This window comes from Primulina huaijiensis, chromosome 14, assembly GCF_012295235.1.
Source record: "Primulina huaijiensis isolate GDHJ02 chromosome 14, ASM1229523v2, whole genome shotgun sequence".
NCBI lineage: Eukaryota > Viridiplantae > Streptophyta > Magnoliopsida > Lamiales > Gesneriaceae > Primulina > Primulina huaijiensis.
The window spans coordinates 15,029,084-15,052,614 of record NC_133319.1 but is presented as its reverse complement, the minus strand read 5'-3'; the positions used below and the strand labels follow the sequence as shown (position 1 = coordinate 15,052,614).

Sequence of the window (23,531 nt, the reverse complement as noted above, 5' to 3'; positions counted from 1 at the left end):
ACAATCAGATACTGGATTCTTGTTTAGATCGCATTAGAGATATTAAACAATTTTGCGTCGACACTGGATCGCCAGAGTTTTAGAGATCCTGAGGTGATGTGGCCGTGGAATTTTTCTTGTGAAAAATTGAGGTGGCCGAAAATTGGCTGAGTGGGGAAAGAAAGAAAAATTTTGGTGTAAAAAATTTTGTGTGCACAAATTGTCTTGTTTCGTATAACTCTTAATGAAATATTTATAGACTTTGATTCATGATCACATCAAGAATCATTCTCCTATTAGGATTCATAATCCCTTTAGGATTATTATTTTCATTCATTAATTAAAATTCTCATGTGTTTATATATCATGTAAAATCAACTCTTGATATTGTATTATATATATAATATTTATATTAATACATCTATGCCACATAAATATAAACATATATACATGTATAGACATATATATATAATTAATTAATCATTATTTAATTTCTTAATTAATTGTTAATAAATCAATTAATCAATTTTAGACCATTCTAAAATATTCCATGAAATCATGTACATATAGTAGTCATCACTAGTAACATTATTATTTAATTAGTAGATTTTAAATCTACTAAATAAATAATTGTGAACTAGTTATAATTTGATCGATGATCAGACAGCGTCGATGTACCGAGAGAACAAATATTGTTCATATATATAATGAAAACAGAAAATTTCGAAGATCAAGATTTTTACTGATCAATTTTTGGCAGTTGTCAGTTTTGTTGACTTCTTCACCAAAACATGCAGTTCTACTCTCCTTGCTTAATTAGTTGTTGAGCAAACTTCCACAGCTTCCATCATATGAAATAAACTTATAAATTTTTTTATAAGCAATCTGTTTGATCTTCTTCAAACTACAGTCGTCAATTTCAACTCCTTGAACTTTACTATCTCAACGGGAACACAGAATCCGATATTTATATGACCCTCAATGGTTCAGGGATACAATTAGCTATGGATTTATGACTTCTTGTGATTCAGAAAAACATTTATTCTTATTTGAACTTACCCTAAATAGCCATATTCTTTTCATCAATCTCTTGATCAAGAATGTCAGAACTCAAGTCTGATTGCACCTATCAGATCATGGTCCCCTAGGTATCATTGATAGCATCTACAAGAACCTTAATTTATGATTAGCGTACAGTACATTTCCTTCAACTCATATATCACAATCGAATATGCAATCATTGGTATATCGAGAGTTGCATTTAAATTTGATAACAATGTAATGTATTTTTAAGTAACAATAGTGAAATCATATGTGCAACTAGGAAAATACATTTCCATAAAATACATTTTTTGCTCTAGTTAGAGACTCCTTGCACTATCAACTCATCATATCACATAGGATATCTTCACTCGTAGGCAAACTGCGAATCCCCGACTATATTGCATTTATTCCTACATATTTCGAAACAACACTCAATCTCGTCACCTGATGACCCTCAATGGAGTCAGTAAACGAATCAAAATGCATGTTACTACATAGAGCATCTACTTTTTCCCAAGTCAAAGGACTAATGATGTACAACCATAGCCGAAGACTATTTCATTCGATAAGTGATATTCACTTCGACAGTCCGTGGGAGGGTTGTTCAGTGCATCATCAAATGATCACTCATCTGTATGAATAGACATCTCAATGTCATTACCAATGAAACATGGCGTTTACATCACAGATGTTAGTCTCGAGCTCAAGCGACATTTATCCTTATTTGAGAAGGCTGATTTGATTAGAAATCTGTTTATAATATATAGTACACTTTCTAATGAATTTCATGATCTTTCATTGCGAAGTAGATCTCATGGCAACTATTATACATTCAAGGACTTTATCTATACTACATACAAGGGTAAATAGATAAAGTAAATGTCATAATTGGATAAAACCATAAAATATTATTAAAATAAAGATCGTTTTTACATTAGAGTCAATAAAGCTTAAATCACAAATTAGCTCGCTGGGCACCTACTCTAACAATCTCTCACTTCGCCTATTACCAACTACCCATAGATCTTAGGCTCATTATTTTACGATGCTTCTCAAACAATGGTCCTGGCTGGGGCTTCGTCAGTGGATCAGCAATGTTGTTTGCAGAGACGACTCTTTATATCGATATGTCTCTTCTTCCCATAATCTCCCAGATTATGTGAGACTTCCTCAGTATGTGTTTGGACCGCTGATAAGACCTCGGTTCTTTTGCTTGCGCAACGGCAACGGTGTTGTTGCAGTAGAATGAGACTAGATTAACTTTTTGAGGAATGAAACACAACTCTTGAAAAAAATTCCTCATCCAAACAGCCTCTTTTGCTGCAACCAATGCAGCTATGTATTCGGCCTCAGTGGTTAAATCCATTGTGGTGTCTTGCTTGAAACTCTTCTAAAAGACAACAACACCATTGAGTTAAAATACAAATCTAGATGTTGATTTTGAATCATCTACATTTGATTGGAAGTTAGAATCAGTATAGCATTCCAATTTAAATTCTCCATTCCTGTAGACCAAGAAAAAATTATTTATTCTTCTCAAATACTATGGGGACCCGGATGCTAATTCATTTTCTTCATCAGTTTAGGATCAAATGTATCAATTAAGTAAACTGGGTCATAATTTTTTTTTGTTTTTTTTAACATACACGAGTGCACAACATATGAAATAGATCTTATTTCATATACAAGATCAATGTCTAGATCATTAATACAATTCTTGTACATAACAACTACTGTTCATTCAATACATATCAGGTAATGAAAACAACTCTATTTTCGGGTCCGAATCTCAATGCTAATCTCAATCTCTCATCCTCTTCTCGACCCTGATCCTATCCCACCTGTTGTCATGCACACATACAAACACAACAACAGCCGGATAGCTCCAGTGAGAAATATATTCCCAATATAAACAACGTATACATGCAATCATATAACAGATATAAAAGCATATAATAGTTATCAATAACATGTATCATAATCTGAAAGACATGAATCGATAGAAAACTGTAAATCAAACTCTGGACTCATAATCTCTGACTCGACTCTTCTCTAATCTAGGGATCCCGGTCGAATAAGAACGCAACCTTCTTCCACCTACTCTCTTGGCTAGATGGTGGTACGTTCTTATTCCCAAAATTTGGCATTCTGTATTGATTTTCTGCAATAAGAGTCGATCTACTCCTAAGCACATCGATACACCAAAAGTCCAGTGTCTTGGAGGCTCTGCCAAAGACTAGGCACATCTGCCCAAGACTCTAACTCATGCTTTGCTATAAATCAATATACTACGCATATCAATCTCATGAATTGCAAACATCAATGCAATAAAATAAAGTATATGGTTTTGGGAAAACTCAAGTCGAATCTAACTCGAGTCGTATATTCCCGATTTAACATTGATTTATACCTTTCTTTTGTCGATCTGACGAAGTCGAAGTCTTGAATTCGAAGCTGTCAACACTCAATATGGCAATGACATTATTGATGAGTACATTATCAATATACAACCCCACCAATACTGGATGTAATAAGAACTCAATCTAATTCTGTTTCGACGGCATAACAGCACAATCTCGATATACCCAGCAATATAATATCAACAGATAACAATCATAACTCATAATCGATAAAAAACCCAATATGATATTCTCAAATCGGTATAATCTCAATCGAATCAAATCTGAAAAATCATAACAATTTCATACGGTGTCCGTTCTTCCTTCTGATTTCGATTATACGATTACAACAATCTCAGGAACAAATAATAACAATCCTATCATGATTCCTGCCATACCATATTTTTAAATCATACAAGAACATAATAAAAATTACGTCCTGTTGAAGCCGTTGACGAGAGGAACACAGTACCAAACTCGGATTGAAATTATGACGGACGGATCTCGTATAACACTCAAATTCCTAGAATAAAAAGCTGGAGTATTTCATGAAGCTTTCTCGGTTCTTTGCTACCAATCAGAAGGAAAATGAATCAATTTCATATCTCATATGCATGGCGAGGATAGGTTGTTCCCTCTTGGTGCAACACGTCTCGCGCATATGCGCCGATGATGTCTCGNAATTTTGTGTGCACAAATTGTCTTGTTTCGTATAACTCTTAATGAAATATTTATAGACTTTGATTCATGATCACATCAAGAATCATTCTCCTATTAGGATTCATAATCCCTTTAGGATTATTATTTTCATTCATTAATTAAAATTCTCATGTGTTTATATATCATGTAAAATCAACTCTTGATATTGTATTATATATATAATATTTATATTAATACATCTATGCCACATAAATATAAACATATATACATGTATAGACATATATATATAATTAATTAATCATTATTTAATTTCTTAATTAATTGTTAATAAATCAATTAATCAATTTTAGACCATTCTAAAATATTCCATGAAATCATGTACATATAGTAGTCATCACTAGTAACATTATTATTTAATTAGTAGATTTTAAATCTACTAAATAAATAATTGTGAACTAGTTATAATTTGATCGATGATCAGACAGCGTCGATGTACCGAGAGAACAAATATTGTTCATATATATAATGAAAACAGAAAATTTCGAAGATCAAGATTTTTACTGATCAATTTTTGGCAGTTGTCAGTTTTGTTGACTTCTTCACCAAAACATGCAGTTCTACTCTCCTTGCTTAATTAGTTGTTGAGCAAACTTCCACAGCTTCCATCATATGAAATAAACTTATAAATTTTTTTATAAGCAATCTGTTTGATCTTCTTCAAACTACAGTCGTCAATTTCAACTCCTTGAACTTTACTATCTCAACGGGAACACAGAATCCGATATTTATATGACCCTCAATGGTTCAGGGATACAATTAGCTATGGATTTATGACTTCTTGTGATTCAGAAAAACATTTATTCTTATTTGAACTTACCCTAAATAGCCATATTCTTTTCATCAATCTCTTGATCAAGAATGTCAGAACTCAAGTCTGATTGCACCTATCAGATCATGGTCCCCTAGGTATCATTGATAGCATCTACAAGAACCTTAATTTATGATTAGCGTACAGTACATTTCCTTCAACTCATATATCACAATCGAATATGCAATCATTGGTATATCGAGAGTTGCATTTAAATTTGATAACGATGTAATGTATTTTTAAGTAACAATAGTGAAATCATATGTGCAACTAGGAAAATACATTTCCATAAAATACATTTTTTGCTCTAGTTAGAGACTCCTTGCACTATCAACTCATCATATCACATAGGATATCTTCACTCGTAGGCAAACTGCGAATCCCCGACTATATTGCATTTATTCCTACATATTTCAAAACAACACTCAATCTCGTCACCTGATGACCCTCAATGGAGTCAGTAAACGAATCAAAATGCATGTTACTACATAGAGCATCTACTTTTTCCCAGGTCAAAGGACTAATGATGTACAACCATAGCCGAAGACTATTTCATTCGATAAGTGATATTCACTTCGACAGTCCGTGGGAGGGTTGTTCAGTGCATCATCAAATGATCACTCATCTGTATGAATAGACATCTCAATGTCATTACCAATGAAACATGGCGTTTACATCACAGATGTTAGTTTCGAGCTCAAGCGATATTTATCCTTATTTGAGAAGGCTGATTTGATTAGAAATCTGTTTATAATATATAGTACACTTTCTAATAAATTTCATGATCTTTCATTGCGAAGTAGATCTCATGGCAACTATTATACATTCAAGGACTTTATCTATACTACATACAAGGGTAAATAGATAAAGTAAATGTCATAATTGGATAAAACCATAAAATATTATTAAAATAAAGATCGTTTTTACATTAGAGTCAATAAAGCTTAAATCACAAATTAGCTCGCTGGGCACCTACTCTAACAATCTCTCACTTCGCCTATTACCAACTACCCATAGATCTTAGGCTCATTATTTTACGATGCTTCTCAAACAATGGTCCTGGCTGGGGCTTCGTCAGTGGATCAGCAATGTTGTTTACAGAGACGACTCTTTATATCGATATGTCTCTTCTTCCCATAATCTCCCAGATTATGTGAGACTTCCTCAGTATGTGTTTGGACCGCTGATAAGACCTCGGTTCTTTTGCTTGCGCAACAGCAACGATGTTGTTGCAGTAGAATGAGACTAGATTAACTTTTTGAGGAATGAAACACAACTCTTGAAAAAAATTCCTCATCCAAACAGCCTCTTTTGCTGCAGCCAATGCAGCTATGTATTCGGCCTCAGTGGTTAAATCCGCTGTGGTGTCTTGCTTGAAACTCTTCTAAAAGACAACAACACCATTGAGTTAAAATACAAATCTAGATGTTGATTTTGAATCATCTACATTTGATTGGAAGTTAGAATCAGTATAGCATTCCAATTTAAATTCTCCATTCCTGTAGACCAAGAAAAAATTATTTATTCTTCTCAAATACTATGGGGACCCGGATGCTAATTCATTTTCTTCATCAGTTTAGGATCAAATGTATCAATTAAGTAAACTGGGTCATAATTTTTTTTGTTTTTTTTAACATACACGAGTGCACAACATATGAAATAGATCTTATTTCATATACAAGATCAATGTCTAGATCATTAATACAATTCTTGTACATAACAACTACTGTTCATTCAATACATATCAGGTAATGAAAACAACTCTATTTTCGGGTCCGAATCTCAATGCTAATCTCAATCTCTCATCCTCTTCTCGACCCTGATCCTATCCCACCTGTTGTCATGCACACATACAAACACAACAACAGCCGGATAGCTCCAGTGAGAAATATATTCCCAATATAAACAACGTATACATGCAATCATATAACAGATATAAAAGCATATAATAGTTATCAATAACATGTATCATAATCTGAAAGACATGAATCGATAGAAAACTGTAAATCAAACTCTGGACTCATAATCTCTGACTCGACTCTTCTCTAATCTAGGGATCCCGGTCGAATAAGAACGCAACCTTCTTCCACCTACTCTCTTGGCTAGATGGTGGTACGTTCTTATTCCCAAAATTTGGCATTCTGTATTGATTTTCTGCAATAAGAGTCGATCTACTCCTAAGCACATCGATACACCAAAAGTCCAGTGTCTTGGAGGCTCTGCCAAAGACTAGGCACATCTGCCCAAGACTCTAACTCATGCTTTGCTATAAATCAATATACTACGCATATCAATCTCATGAATTGCAAACATCAATGCAATAAAATAAAGTATATGGTTTTGGGAAAACTCAAGTCGAATCTAACTCGAGTCGTATATTCCCGATTTAACATTGATTTATACCTTTCTTTTGTCGATCTGACGAAGTCGAAGTCTTGAATTCGAAGCTGTCAACACTCAATATGGCAATGACATTATTGATGAGTACATTATCAATATACAACCCCACCAATACTGGATGTAATAAGAACTCAATCTAATTCTGTTTCTACGGCATAACAGCACAATCTCGATATACCCAGCAATATAATATCAACAGATAACAATCATAACTCATAATCGATAAAAAACCCAATATGATATTCTCAAATCGGTATAATCTCAATCGAATCAAATCTGAAAAATCATAACAATTTCATACGGTGTCCGTTCTTCCTTCTGATTTCGATTATACGATTACAACAATCTCAGGAACAAATAATAACAATCCTATCATGATTCATGCCATACCATATTTTTAAATCATACAAGAACATAATAAAAATTACGTCCTGTTGAAGCCGTTGACGAGAGGAACACAGTACAAAACTCGGATTGAAATTATGACGGACGGATCTCGTATAACACTCAAATTCCTAGAATAAAAAGCTGGAGTATTTCATGAAGCTTTCTCGGTTCTTTGCTACCAATCAGAAGGAAAATGAATCAATTTCATATCTCATATGCATGGCGAGGATAGGTTGTTCCCTCTTGGTGCAACACGTCTCGCGCATATGCGCCGATGATGTCTCGTCGCATAACATTTCCACTTATCACGCATATGCGCGCCCTGTCGCCACGCATATGCGCGAGACCTATTGTCTCGGCATTTGGCAGTCTCACACGCTCACGCATATGCGCGCCTCTTCTCGCGCATATGCGCGAGGTCTTCTGCCTCGGCACATGATCCTCGCGCATATGCGCGCCTCTCTGCCGCGCATGTGCGCTAAGTCTGCTGTATTCCACATATGCCAAACTCACGCATTTCAAATTCTAGTCTCGGAGCGGTCCGTCTATAATCGCAACAATTCATAATCATTAATCTCAGATTATTAACATAAAATTCTCGGGCATTACAAATACTTAACAATGTCTTTCACAACTTTGCAACGCAATGGAACATGATTCGATTAATATCTACTTGTGACACTCAGTGCATAAGCAATATCAGGTTGAATATATATCATATCATACATTATACTGTCTATAGCAGACGCATATAGAATACGGCCCATGGTTTTTATCTCATCGTCAGTCTTAGGGTACATAGACTTGGATAGAATCATACCATGACACGTTGGGAGATATCTTTTCTTAGACTCTTCCATATAGAACCTCATCAGTATGGTATCAATATAAGTGGATTAAGTAGGGATGGCAATGGGCCGGGGCGAGGGCGGGTTTGCCATCCCCACCCCCATCCCCGAATTCCATCCTCACCCCCATCCCCGCCCCATCACCGTTTTTTCGGGTTCGGAGAATCCCCAAACCCGAAATTTCGGGGATCAACTTCCCATCCCCACCCCCATCCCTGTTTCAAAAATATTAATATGGCAAGACGATGACGGATTCGGAGATTTTCTCAAACCAAAACTTATTATTATCTATTATTATTGGAAATAATATCAATATTTATATCAATATCAATATTAACAATAATAATAATATTATTAATATTTTAAAATACAATATAATTATTATATTATTAATACTAATAATAATATTATTTTATTATCGATATTATTTTCGGGGCGGGTTCGGGGATTTCGGGGATGGGGATAGTAATCCCATACCGGTCCCGAACTACATCGAGGATTTAAAAAAATCCCCGAACTCGAACCCAAACCCGAAAAAATCGGGGATCCCCATCCCCGTTTCGGGTTTTCCCGCGGGGCCTCAAACCCTTGGGGAAAGTTGCCATCCCTAGGATTAAGTGAGCTCTAGCATCCTCTGCTATCTATTTCTATAGATTTGTATTCCTAATACATAAGATCCTTCATTCATATCCTACATAGATAATTTGTTAGCTAACAATAATTTATTTGACTACAACATTTCTACATCATTCCCAATGAGCAGTATGTTATTAATATAAAGTACTAGGAATGTCACTGCACTCCCACTGACTTTCTTGTATACACAAGGTTCCTCAAGATTCTTGAGAAAATCAAACTATTTGATAGTGTTGTCAAATCTGAGATTCCAGCTCTTTGATGCATGTTTGAGTTCATAGATGGATCTCTATCGTTTGCATATTTTATGATTATATCTTATTGATGTGAATTCTTCAGGTTGAGACATATAAATCTCTTCATTAATGTCGCCATTAAGGAACGTTGTCTTAACATTCATATGTCATATTTCATAGTCATATCATGATTTTACGGCTAGCATTATTCTAATGGACTTGAACATTGCGACTGAAGAAAAAGTTTTTCATAGTCAATATCTTGTCTTTGAGTATATCATTTTACCTTCCCATCCGCATCAAGTTTCCTTTTGTAAATCTATTTGCTTCCTATGGGAAAAATTTCCTCAGGTAGATCTATTAAGGATCATACTTGGTTAGAATACATGAAGCTCATCTTAGACTGCACGAATTTAAGCCATTTAGATGAATCAACATCAGATAAGATGCTTCTTTGAAATTTCTTGTATCACATCCAGAAATGAGCTCATCTTGGCCTTCTTCAAAAAGTAGGCTCATCATCTTAGGTTACCTTAAGACCTTTTCTGATCTCCTAGGAGCTTGTGTTTCTTCAACTGACTGTTGAGGTTTGGGTTATACTATTTCAGAAGTGGGTGGTTCCCGAATCTCTTCGAGTTCTATATTCAGTATTTTTTATCGAATATAAACTCCTCTAAGAATGTGGCATTCCTTGAAACAAACACATTTGTTTCATTCGGATCATAGAAATAGTATCCAGCAGAATTCTTTGGATATCCTACAAAGTAGCACGAATTGACCCTACTATCCAATTTTTCTATTATTATCTGCTTCACATAAATAGGGCACCCCATATCCTAAAGAAAGAATACTTGGTTGGCTTCCCCCCTTCATAAATCATATAGAGTTTTATCCATTACCTATGTATGGACTTGATTTAACAACATTGCCGCAGTCTCAAGTGCAAATCCCCAAAAAGATTGCGGCAATTCAGTGAATCCCATCATAGATCGAACTATGTCCATCAATGTTTGATTTCAACGTTCTGATACACCATTCAACTGGGGTATGGCAGGGGAAGTTCACTCTGAGAGAATCTCATTCTCCTTAAGGTAGTCTTGAAACTCAGTACTTAAGTATTTTCTACCTCGATCAGATCGAAGTGTTTTAATACTTTTCCTATACTTCAACTTTGAATTCTTTAAACATTTCAAAAGCTTCATATTTGTATTTCATTCAATAAACATACTCATACCTCGAGAAGTCACCAGTAAAGGTAATGAAGTAGGATTGATCATATCTGGTGCTAACACTTAGCGGGCCACACATCTATATTGATCAAATCTAATAGATCATGTGTACTTTTGACTTTCCCTATGAAAGGGCTTTGGTCATCTTCCCTTTCAGACAGGACTCGCATGCTTCAAGATAGTTAATTACTGACATGTTAAAAATACTCTCTCCCACTAACTTGTGCATCTTTCTTTGAGAAATATGTTTTAGCCTAACGTGCCATTAGTGTACTTAATTTAGATTATCTTGTTTTCTTTTGTTTGTTGTTGATATTGTGTTTACTTGGACATAGTTTGTTAGAATATCTTTTATTTTTAAGTTATAGACATCACTTTGTAATTCGTTTGTTCCAATTAAACATTCATTCTTATAAGTATTACAAACATCTTTAGCAAATAAAAAACTTCATCGTTATCAATTATAGAAATGGAAATAATGTTTTTAATCAAATCTGAACGTATAAAACATTTCTAAAAAACAACTTAAAATTATTGTTTAATATTAAGTAAAAGTTTCCTATGGTATTTGCAATAACACTTGCTCCATTGCCCATCCTTAAGAGGTCTCACCATCCATTAGCCTTTTACTTCTTGTTATCGCCTGTAAATCATTGCATATATAAGATCCACATCCAAGTATCTGATAACCAAGAAGTTGAATTAATTGAGATATTTACTTCAATATAAAACATATCATTGTCAGAACTTTTATGTGCTAGATATTCCTTGTAATTATGCTTCCAATGTCCAGGCTTCTTGCAGTGGAAGCAAACATCTTCTACTTTATCGGGCTTTGCGGGCCCTTTAGAAGTATTTGGAAGCTTGCTTCTTACTTGGTTTGTATATCTTTGAAGGAGAAAAACATTTCTTCCCCTTCTCTTTTCGGCCTTTCTTTGTCTCAGACGAGAAGCCCACGAGGAAAACATGTTTTTCTTTTTTTTATGGTTGCTTCATAGATAGTAAGAATGTTGACCAATTTTTCAAGGCTGGCCTCCAACTTGTTCATATTGAAGTTTACCACAAACCCATCAAACGACGACGGTAGTGATAACAGTAGAATGTCTGTAGACAATTTATATGGAATAACAAAGTTCAGGCCCACTAGCTTCTCGATGAGCCCAATCTTCCTCACACCATGTTCATGGACCGAAGCCCTTTCTCGCAAACGTGATGTCATGAGCTCCTGGACGGTAGCATGTCTTAGCGGACGTCTTTGTTTACTATACAACTCTTGTAGGTGTCCGTAAATTTCAGCATCATTTACAACTTCCTCAAACCTCTTTTGTAACTCGTTTGACATAGAAGCAAGCGTACAACTCTTAGCTTGTTGATCATGGACCCACCATTTCTCAAGTTTAGCCAATTGCTGAGCAGAGACAATGGCAGCAGCCTCTTTCGGAGGAGCTTTATTGAGCATATATGTTATTTTCTCATTATTAAAAACAATTATTAAATTCTTGAGCCAGTCATGATAGTTAGGTCATGTTAGCTTGTTTTTATCGAGTATAACATAGAAGATTTCGCCATGACATCGTAAATATACTTAAATAGAAACATAATAAACGTTACTAACTATTTTAAAATATTTTATAAGACGTAAAATATGGACTTTTGTTTTCACGAATTTCCTCCAACTATTTTGAAATTTCATCGTCCTCTGATGAAAATGGGAAATCCAATTTCCTTAATGACTATGCAAGGCCCGATTGTTAAATTATGATCTCGGATAATATCAGTGAATCATAATTTTCAAAAATCAGAGCCCAATTGTAACTCCTTACAACCCTCACGTAATTTTGCCTCACAGTTGAGGGGGGCCCAATAATATGATTTCATTTCTCTTCACATGTCGAGTCTGGCCCATCAATATTGAACATTAATGGACGATCGTCGTGAGATCCTCCAATAATGTGAGCCGAAGTCATAGAATTTCCACGTAATTCACATCAAGCATGTCAGTAGAAATCACAACTTTCTGGCGTCCAAATCTCCCCAACAGTATGAGCCAGACACTGACTGCGAGTAGCATTCATCATGCAACCACTGTTGATAGAAGGTAAGGAAATATTAATTTTTTTTATTTTCGTTTTAATGAACTTGATTTAAATTTTAAATTTTATCCAAAATGAGGAATTTTAATTTAAAAAATCTCTCATAATTAGTTTTAAAATATCGTACCAAGTTTGTTTATAAGCTTGTCGGATTCACGCAACTCTTGTTATTATATTAATAATAATACACATACTGATTATTTATAACATATCATATATATTATAAATAATAAAAAAAATCAACAACCGAGAGCTAATTGATTTATATGAGTCATATATGGATCCATGTCTAAAACCTAGGTAGATGCAAGGATATGAATGCAATATTACACAGTCTTCCAAAATTTTACATGTCTTCGATTTTCAAAACTCTTGAGGATCTGGACCCACCATCTTTAAATCTTGATTTCTCACTAAATATAATATTTATATTAAATTTACATTACACATTGGGATACAAATTTAAGGTTGGAAATAGGTTATAAACTAGACTTACTTTAAATAAGTCTCAAATAATTAAAAAAAATATCTTAATACACACCTAACAAATTGATCATTACTCTTGATCATCTTTTTACAATGCAATATCAAATATTATATTAAATTCATATGTCACATATTATCAACAATCATGTATCTTGTAAATTATCATTACTTGTCATAATTAATATGTTAAACAAACACTTTTATTTAACTTCAAGTAATTAAATTTTTTAAAAGTCATTTTACTATAAATTATTAAAATCAAATTCTAATTATTTATTTTATAAAAAAATCCATAATTTTATCTAAAATGTATTCAAATGGTAAATTCGACCATATTTTCATAAAATATTTATTTAGCCCAATTTTTTTGAAAATTTAGAAAATTCTCTCGGGCCCAAGAACTCGAGCTCGTATCAGTGTTATTTTTTTTAATTTAAAACTAGGCATGCAGTGAGTGCCCTGGGCAGCGGTACCTGAAAGGGGCAGCGCCCTACCTAGACCAGCCTCGAATTATTATTATTTTTATTTCTGAAAACATTTTTCAAGGGATCTGATTTTCTGAAAAAATTCTTATGCGGCAAGAAACAATTTATTCAACACGATTTAAACAATAAAATCATACGATAAAGAAAATCCTGGCTTTGATACAACTGTTGAAGTACTATTTTCTCATACATAAGGGGTAGCGGAAATTTAAAAATTTTAGTTTCGACGTTCGAAACATTCTTTAGGTATCGTATGATTTATAATATTCATATCGTGTTTTGGTTTATTTACCTTTACGTATTTAACGCAAGCTCCAATTATTCCGATTTTTAAGCAGATATAACACTTCTTGCAATTCCCTACAAACAGATCTTCCTCTTTTGATTGTCTAATCAAGTCCACGATCGGAGACTGAATTTCATGTTTAGATCGCACTAGAGTTTTTAAGCGAACCAACCTATCATTCTGTATAGTCATTACACGTAGACGGTGGTTGGAACAAAGTAACTTTTGGTTGTGAATTCCAATGTGGCAGACATAACAATTTTGTGTCGAGACTGGATTTCCGGAGTTTCAGAGATCCTGCAACGATGTGGCTGTGAAATTTTTTTTGTAAAAAATTGAGGTGGCCGAAAATTGGTTGAGGGATGAAAGAAGGAAAAAGAAAAAATTTTGTGTACAAAAATTGTTTTGTTTCATATAACCCTTAATGAAATCAGTGTTCTAAATTACGGTCGAGACGGCCGCCTAGACACCTCTAAATGGCGGTCGGGGGTCACCTATCACCTAGGTGGCCCTCGACCACCCCGCCTACGCATGAGGGGCTATGTTAGGTGGCCCAAGCTATACATATAACCCTTAATGAAATCAGTGTTCTAAATTACGGTCGAGACGGCCGCCTAGACACCTCTAAATGGCGGTCGGGGGTCACCTATCACCTAGGTGGCCCTCGACCACCCCGCCTACGCATGAGGGGCTATGTTAGGTGGCCCAAGCTATACATATAACCCTTAATGAAATCAGTGTTCTAAATTACGGTCGAGACGGCCGCCTAGACACCTCTAAATGGCGGTCGGGGGTCACCTATCACCTAGGTGGCCCTCGACCACCCCGCCTACGCATGAGGGGCTATGTTAGGTGGCCCAAGCTATACGGCGGCGAGCAGGCGGTGGAGGCGGCGAGCAGGCGGTCAGGCCAGGCAGTCAACATTTTTAATTTGTAGTCAACAATTTTTAAAAACTTAGTCAAATTCAACTAATTTTAAAACTCTAGTTATTTAAATCATTCTATTTTTTTTAAAAAAAAACTTTTGGTTATCACTCGTCACTATGAACCACTAAGCCCATTACACAAACTGCATGTCGCCCGCCGCCAATAACAAGAAGCTTTAGATTAAGTATTGTATATTTATTATTTAACATACTTTTTTTACAATATTTCATATTTTGTGATTTCAAAAATCAAATTTTTTTGTTTTCTTATTATTATTGATTTACTATTGAAGATTAATGGTGAAAAAAGATGAACAACAGAGTTGGAATTTAAGCCAAAATCTATTGATATTGCTTGGGAATATGGGAAGTCGTAGAATAAAGAGAAAATAGATTTGACCACATGCAAGTTGTGTAAAAGACTTTTAAATGAGAAGTTTATAGGATGAAAAATCATATTGCAGGTATTGTAGGACAAGTTGAAGTATGTCTTAAAGCATCCGATGTGGACAAAAAAAGAATGAAAAACTCTTGAAAATAGCAAGAATAAAAAGTGACAAAAGGTGGAAGAACTAAAAGAAGAAAGGGCGAAGGTAAACATAGGTGTTGATGGAGATGATGATGATTGTCAAGTGGCAGGAGATACTTCAAAAAAGAAGCCAAAGAACCTCGAGCTTATTGATAAATGGACATCCGCAATCGATCGAACAAAGACAAGACAACAAAACATAAATGATGCATTGAAGTTAAAGTTTACAAATGATGTGCATGGGTATGTTGCTAGATGAATATACGAAAAGGGTTTGCTTTTCATTCAATGGACAATCAAAGTTTTAGACAACTTGTGGAGGCGATTGGCCAATTCTGTCGGGGCTACAAACCTCCAAGTCAATATCTTTTAAGAGACTCACTTTTGAAGCAAGAAGTTGAGAGGAGCAAATTTTCTATAAAAAAAACATGAAGAAGAGTGGATGAAAAATGGATGTTCAATAATAACCGATGTATGGACCGATCGCAAGAGGAGAAGCATTATGAATATATGTGGTAATTGCAAGCTAGGCACTCCATTCCTTGGTTCTATTGAAAAATCCGTGGAGGCACACACCGGGGTTTATATCTTTGAGTTTGTTGAAAAATATATCATTGAGATTGACCCGCAACATGTGGTTCAAGTAGTCACGGAAAATGCCACAAACAATATGACAGCGACGGATTTATTGAAGGTTACACAACCTCAAATTTTTTGGACCTCTTGTGCAACTCATACAATCAACCTCATGCTTGAAGCAATTCGAAAACTACCCAAATTTAGCAGAATGCTTGAGAAAACAAAGGCCTTAACCATATTCATCTATGCAAATCATAAAACTTTGGCTATTATGAGGAAATATACCAAGAATGGTGATATTGTGAGGCCCAGGGTAACTAGATTTGTTAATGCATTTTTGACTTTGGAAAGTCTCAAAGATAAAAAAGATCAATTGAGACTCATGTTTACATCCGAGGTGTGGAGAAAAACAAAGTTAAGGAGTAGTGTGAAAGGGAAAGCGGCGGAGACGACAGTAACAAGTATATCTATTTGGAATGATGTTTCTTTGGTTTTGAATGTTTTCACCCGTTTAGTGAAAGTTTTACGTCTTGTTAACGGTGACAAAAAACCCCTTAATGGCCTTTTTATTGGATGCTCTTAAACAAGCCAAAAATGACACTCAAAATCTTTCAAAAAGAGGAAAATGTCATCCTATTTTGAAGATTATTGATGAGAAATCTATGGGTAGACTTGATAGTCCTTTGCATTATGCAGCTTAATAATTGAATCCATTTTTTTACTTCGAAGATTCAAGCATATCAAATGACACTAATGTTATGAATGAATTTTTGAATTGTGTTGAGATAATTTTTCACATTGATGAGGACATGCAATGAATTGTTGAAGTATAAGAGTAAATCTGGAAACTTTGGGGAAAAATGGTGGTTGCGACATATGAGAAGGTGTATGTATACCATGACTTTTGACCCGAGTAAATCCTTTTTCTTTTATTTTTATTCATGTTAGTACATGTATTTTTTTTACCCATCTTTGATTTAATTATTTTTTGCCTCTTTGCTTTGTGGTCCAATTATGGTGGTGACACTCCAATTTTACAAAAAATGGCAATAAGATTTCTTTCTTTGACAAGCAGTTCATAGAGGTGTGAAAGAAATTAGAGTGAATTTGAATGAGTAAATATTGAGAACTAATTCATAAATTATGTTATCTATCATTTCTTTTATTAATAACAATGGTTTAATATTTTTAGATACATACTGAGAAGAAGAAGAATAAGCTTGAAACATCAAGATTAAATGATCTTGTATATGTGAAATTCAATGCCAATCTTATGAATAAGAGTAAAAGAGAAATGAGTGAAGATTTGCTTCTATCCTCTCAAGCTAGCGAAGCTCAAGGTCAGCTTGTTGATGGTGGTGATGAAGATGAGGCGGGTCAGGTTCAGGACTTGCTTGGAGAAGGGTAGCGGAGGTCTTGGGAGCGGATGAAGTGCTACAACCAAGGAGGAGTGCAAGGAACATCACCATTAGAAAACTTGACGAAGATTTAAATATATCAGATGATAAGAATAAAGAAGATGTTGATTTTGAGTCCGATGATGAGAGAATTATGAATGTATTTGATGATGCATATGTAGATGATTTGAATGATTAGTTATGTTTAGTCTAGTACTTGTTCTAATAGTAGATTGAAACTTTAAAATTTAAATTTAGTTTTTTGTTAAATGTAATTATATTACTTTGTTAGCATAATAACATTAATATGATGGTGATTCTTTATTAATTATCTTATCAGTTTGCATTTACATATTTATTTTCATATTATCTAGATGATATTATATTGTATGAAGCTCCTTTATGTTTAAACATTATTTAATTACACATCTTACATAAAAAATGATGACTATTTATTATTATATTGCATGATAATATATGATTATTTATAAAAAAAAATTACTTAAAAAAATTCAATTGTCTAGGCGTATGTATGATTATATATGATTATCTATATAAAAAAATTATTTAAAAAAATTCAACTGCCTAAGCTCCGCCTAGGCGACCGAGGCGGTAGGCGGTGACCGACCACCCCGCCCCACCACCACCTCCCGTCATTTACAACATTGAATGAAATATTTATAAATTTGATTCTTGATCAGGAATCCTTCTACTATTAGAATTCAGTAAGTGTCAATTCGGGTGGAGTGGGTTGGGTCGGGTTGAACAATAGTACTCTTCAAAATTTTCTCAACCCGAACCCGAGTCAACCCGACAGTTCTCAATCCGAACCCCAACCCGAATCAACCCGACCAACCCGATTTTGAATTTTTTTAACGAAAATTAAATAAAATTCAAAATAATAATAATAATAATATTTTAATTTAAACACATAATAACAAAATCTCCCTCGTTTATATGATTTAAATTTGAAAGTTTAATTGTAAAAAAATAAAATATATTTACTAAATCAAATAAACAATTGTATAAAAAATAAAAAAAATGTTCAAAATAAATATTAAATTATGAAAATTTATGATATAAATATATAATAAATATTTTTTTAAGACATACACTATATAAAAATGTAGGCAATATTTATTAATTATTTCTTAAAAAAAATTAAAATTTTCGGGTCAACCCAACCCAATCAAACCTAATCATTTTTTTCGAGTCAGCTATCGGATCCAACCCGATCTGACCCGAACCCGAAAACCCCAAACCCAAAACTTTTTTGTCGGGTTGAACCGTGTCGGGTTGGTGGGTCATGTCTGATATTGACACCCCTAGAATTCATAATCCTAATGTAGAACCCGAAAATTCGATTACGTATAAGCCATGCATAATTTCTATTATTTAAATTAAAAATGAATTTTTAAGAAAATATGAAGTGTTTTATTTATTTTAAAAGAAGATGTTTAGTTTTATCTTTTCAGGGTAAATACGCGAGGCCGGACCGGAGTTTGGAAATTTGAGATAAGATTAATAATAAAAAAATATTCCTAAATTTAATTTAAGTCAAGGAATAATTTAATTTAAAGAAATAGAATGTTTTAGAATTTATTTAATTAATTAGAACTAAGTTGTTAAATAAATTCTTTTAGGTTCAATATTTAATTAAAGCTTAAATTAAAATGTGTAAACAATTGAGGATGAATTAATCTAGGTATAATATATTCAAGAAATTAAACATAACATTTAAATACTTAAATTGAGGTCAAGCATGCCATACAAAATTCTAAGCAAGATTTTAAACTAAATTAATTTATTAATGCATTAAAATATACATAATGAAGGTTTAAAATCTTAAACAAGTAAAATGCAAGGTTAAATAAAAATATACCATGCAAAGGAGTAACAATTTCGGTCAAAACATTTCTTAGGTGTAGTAAATTTCATTCAAATCACCTCATTAGTCTTTAACGAAAATATGATTCTCCACCTTTAATTCACTAGTTATTAGTACATTCAAATACTATAATTCACCTAATTTTTCGTCAACTAATTAACCAAGCAAATTAACGGGAAGCTACAGCAAAGAATGGAGAATAAACCAAAGGCAGTTAGGAAAAGGAGAAACAATTCAAATGCTATTCAACTCCTTCAATTGTAACCCCCACCTTAATGTATATTATTACACCTTTATCACCCCTTATAACACTCACCTTTATTGTCCAGCAAACCCACGTTTTTATCTTTGAAAATATCAGAAATAGGCTACTGAAATCGTGAATTAGCCAGCAAGAATGGAAAAATAAAATCAAATACAGCAAGGTGGAAGAAACAATTCAAATTCTAACATGTAACTCCTAACTAAATGCATAATATTACCCCTTAACGCCTCCTATATCATTCACCTTCATCCTTTACACTTCCTACACTCATATACTCGAAAACACCAGAAAGATAGCAGCTTACAATCAAGAACAGCAGCTAAAAATCGTGAACTGCAGTAGAACAACAAGAAAGAAATTTCACTCCGATTCCGCCGCTCGTCTTCGTTGTATTGATTTGTTTTTCTCAAAACAAATTTCAGGCATGTATATATGGTTTCTTGACTCTTCAATCAAGTCCTATAGATATTTTTAAACCATTATATAACCATGATTCAAGCTAAATCACGAAATTGACAGCAAGTTTCCCAAGCAAAATCTATGCAGATTTTTCCTAAACTCTTTTGTTTTCAACTTCACGGGTTTGCTAAGTTGTGTTGATTTCAGGATGTTGCTCGGTTCCAGGCTTCCATGNAAAGCAAAATCTATGCAGATTTTTCCTAAACTCTTTTGTTTTCAACTTAACGGGTTTGCTAAGTTGTGTTGATTTCAGGATGTTGCTCGGTTCCAGGCTTCCATGGCTACTTCTAGGCATAATTTAGAATGTGTTAGGGTGTTTTTAGTTCAATGGTTCAAGTCCATACACGCATAAACCAAGAGATGATAGCAAAATCCCCACGGGTACAGATGTTGAGTCACGTTTCTGTCATTGGTTGGTTTAAAGGGTGTGTTCGAATCTTGGCTGTCCTAGGGACTGTAGCCATGATTGGAACCCTTCCTTATCATGTCTAGGACATGACCAACTCAGTTTTTCCAAGCTTGATTCACAGATCCATTTGAATTTCACAACAACAAAACAAGTTCATTTCGTTTCCTTCAAATTCTGTGTTTATGCACTTTCGGTTTTGAGATGTTGGATGAATTGTGGTTGGCTCATAGCCCGTAGCCATGGTTCATACAACACTACATCATGTCTAGATCGAGCCATGGTTGATCAAATGACCATTGGAACGACCCAAGACAGTAAAACAAGTCAATACGCCACACTACACAACAAGGAGTGCTCTCGGGTGGGAGCTGTGATTGTCTCAGCAAATGGCTTGGTTTGTGGTTGGCTTTTAGCCCTTAGCCATGGTCCAAGTCATGCCTTAGGATGTTTGTAAGAGTCTCTGGTTGGTGGTTCAAGCCCCAATGGCCATTAGTTTCATAAATTGATCAAAACAAGCACAATAGCCGTTGCTGTGATTTCTGTTCTTGACAGCAACTTTGAGTTCGGTTTTGGTGGTGGTTTGAGTTCTTGGTTGGCTTTTAGCCTGTGGCCTTGGACTGGACACTACCTTAATGAGTTAGGAAAGTCGTGTTTTTGTCCGTGCGTGATTTGGTCGAGTTTAGAGGTCGTACGAGAATTTACGGTGAAAGGTGCCAAAATGAATCTCGAAAGAGTGTTTTATGTTTTTGGATTCCTTTCACCCATTTTCGTGTTTTACAGTTATTATGCGTATTTTTCAGTATGTTTGGTGTATTTTAATCATGGTTAAATGTCGATTTAATGTTGGTTCGGTTTGGTACTAAGCCATGATTGAAAAATTAGGTTGTTGGTCCTCATCGTCTCGTTTTGTTTTTGATTCGGTGGTCAGGTTTAAACAAAGATAATATTATTTGCATGTGTCACATATTAGAAGTAAGTCGCAGCAAGCCTGGAAGCGATCCAACTCATCCGGTAAAAATAAGGTTATAATTATATTATGTGCATAAAAATATAAAATGTTTATTTTTGAGATATATGTGATATGTCTTGTGGCCACCTTATGCTTACGGATTTGGAAGTCGATAGGCGCAATCGAGGACCTCTCCACCTGGTGACTTACGACTGGTTTATGATTATGTATGGGTACGGACATCCAGTCCAAGGGCTGTGATTGATCTCTACCGCCCAGTATACTGTGGTTTAGTCTAATCAGGTGCTCACGTTATATTATGGGCCACTTGCTTAGAAACATTATCTCTATCAGAAAATTTTGATATGACATGACAGAGCTCTATTGAGCAAAGCTTTTACGTATGATTTTCAGATATGCACGTATTTATAATTATTCATGATACGATTTTCACCATACGCTTTAAGATACTTTATTTTTACGTTGCATGCGATTTTATGATATATTTACTTGTTATTCACGATATATACATGTTGAGTCTTTAGACTCACTAGACTTGATTCTTGTAGGTATTGATGAGGTCGAGACGGAGGGCGTAGACCAGTGAGCTATCTTGCGGCAGCAGTAGTAAACCCGAGGACCTCACGTTTTAGTTTATGCACCTTTTATCGTTCAAACTAAATTTTATTATGTTGGATTATTTTAAATTGTTGTTGGAAAAAAACAATGTTGACCTCCGCTGTTATTTTAAAGTAATAATTATTTACATGTTTATTTTATAAATGAAGAAAGATAATTATTTATATAGAAAAATTTTAATATTTCCGCTAAAATATGAATACGAAATACGGGCGTTTACACCTAATCTCATTATGATTCTTATTTTCATTCATCAATTAAAACTCTCGTATTTTATATATCATACAAAGTCAACTCTTGAATAAATTATTTAATTAATTCTAGACCTTCTAGAATATCCCCTGAGAAACATACACATATAATAGTCACAACTACTAACATTATTTAATTAATAGGTTCTAAATTTATTAAATAAACCATTGTGATTTCATTATAACTCACATCGACGAGCAAGCAGCACCGGTGTACCGAGGATACAAATCTTGTTCATATAATGAAAATTAGAAATTTCGAAAATCAAAATTTCCACTGATTCATTTTTAACAGTTGTCAATTTTGTGAAATCATTTATCAAAACGCCGCAATTCAACTCTCCTCACTTAATTAGCAGTTGAACTAACTTCCACAACTTCCATCATATGAAATCAACTTATAAACACTTTTATAAACAATCTATTTGATCTCCTTCAAACTACAGTCGCAAAATCCAACTATTTGAACTTGATTATCTCAATGATAACACAAAATACAATACTTGTGTGACATTCAATAGTTCAAGGATACAGCTAACCGTAGGTTCACAACTTCTTGTAATTTAGAATAATATTTATTCTTATTTGAGCTTATCCTAATTAACCTCATTCTTCTCACCAACCCCTTGATAAAAAATGACAAAACTCAAGTCTGATTGCATTCATCAGATCATGGTAAGAGAGTCTAGTAGCATCGTCTCATGATCCCCTATGTATCACTGATAGTGTCCACAAGAACCTTAAGTTTTGATTAACATATAGTACGGTTCTTCAACTCATATATCCCAATCGAATATAGAACAATTGGCATATCGAGATTTGTATTTGAATTCGATAACTATGTGATATCTCTTTGAGTAATAATAGTGACATCTTACGTGTAATTAGGAAAACATTTTTCCATAAAACAAATTTCTTGCTACGGCTAGAATATTTTTGCACTATCAACTCATTAGACAAATAAGATATCTTCACTAGTAGGCAAACGGTGTATCCCCGACTACAATACATTTGCTCCTATGTATTTTGAAACTACACCGAACCTCGCCATGTGATGACCTCAATGGAGTCGATAACAGATCAAAGTGCATGCTAGTACACATAGCATCTACGTTGTCCCGAGTCAAAAAACTAATAGTATACAACCATAATTGTGGTTTATTCCATTCAATAAATGATAACCACTTGAACAATCCGAGAAAGA

At 34.2% G+C, this 23,531-nt stretch overlaps 2 protein-coding genes across 2 annotated transcripts; one reads left to right on the top strand and one right to left on the bottom strand.

Moving 5' to 3' along the window:
- Positions 1-11,626: 11,626 nt before the first annotated feature.
- On the bottom strand, positions 11,627-12,145 carry LOC140958015 (uncharacterized). Its single transcript, XM_073415421.1, has one exon. It carries the CDS (start codon positions 12,143-12,145, stop codon positions 11,627-11,629), a length of 519 nt encoding a protein of 172 aa, XP_073271522.1.
- A 3,848-nt stretch (positions 12,146-15,993) lies between these two features.
- Positions 15,994-16,653, top strand: LOC140958014 (uncharacterized). Its single transcript, XM_073415420.1, has one exon. It carries the CDS (start codon positions 15,994-15,996, stop codon positions 16,651-16,653), a length of 660 nt encoding a protein of 219 aa, XP_073271521.1.
- The last annotated feature ends 6,878 nt before the right edge of the window (positions 16,654-23,531 follow it).

Bases quoted from the DNA above. Each gene is read 5' to 3' on its own strand.
- LOC140958015 (XM_073415421.1), bottom strand. From the start codon at position 12,145: ATGCTCAATAAAGCTCCTCCGAAAGAGGCTGCTGCCATTGTCTCTGCT.
- LOC140958014 (XM_073415420.1), top strand. From the start codon at position 15,994: ATGAATATATGTGGTAATTGCAAGCTAGGCACTCCATTCCTTGGTTCT.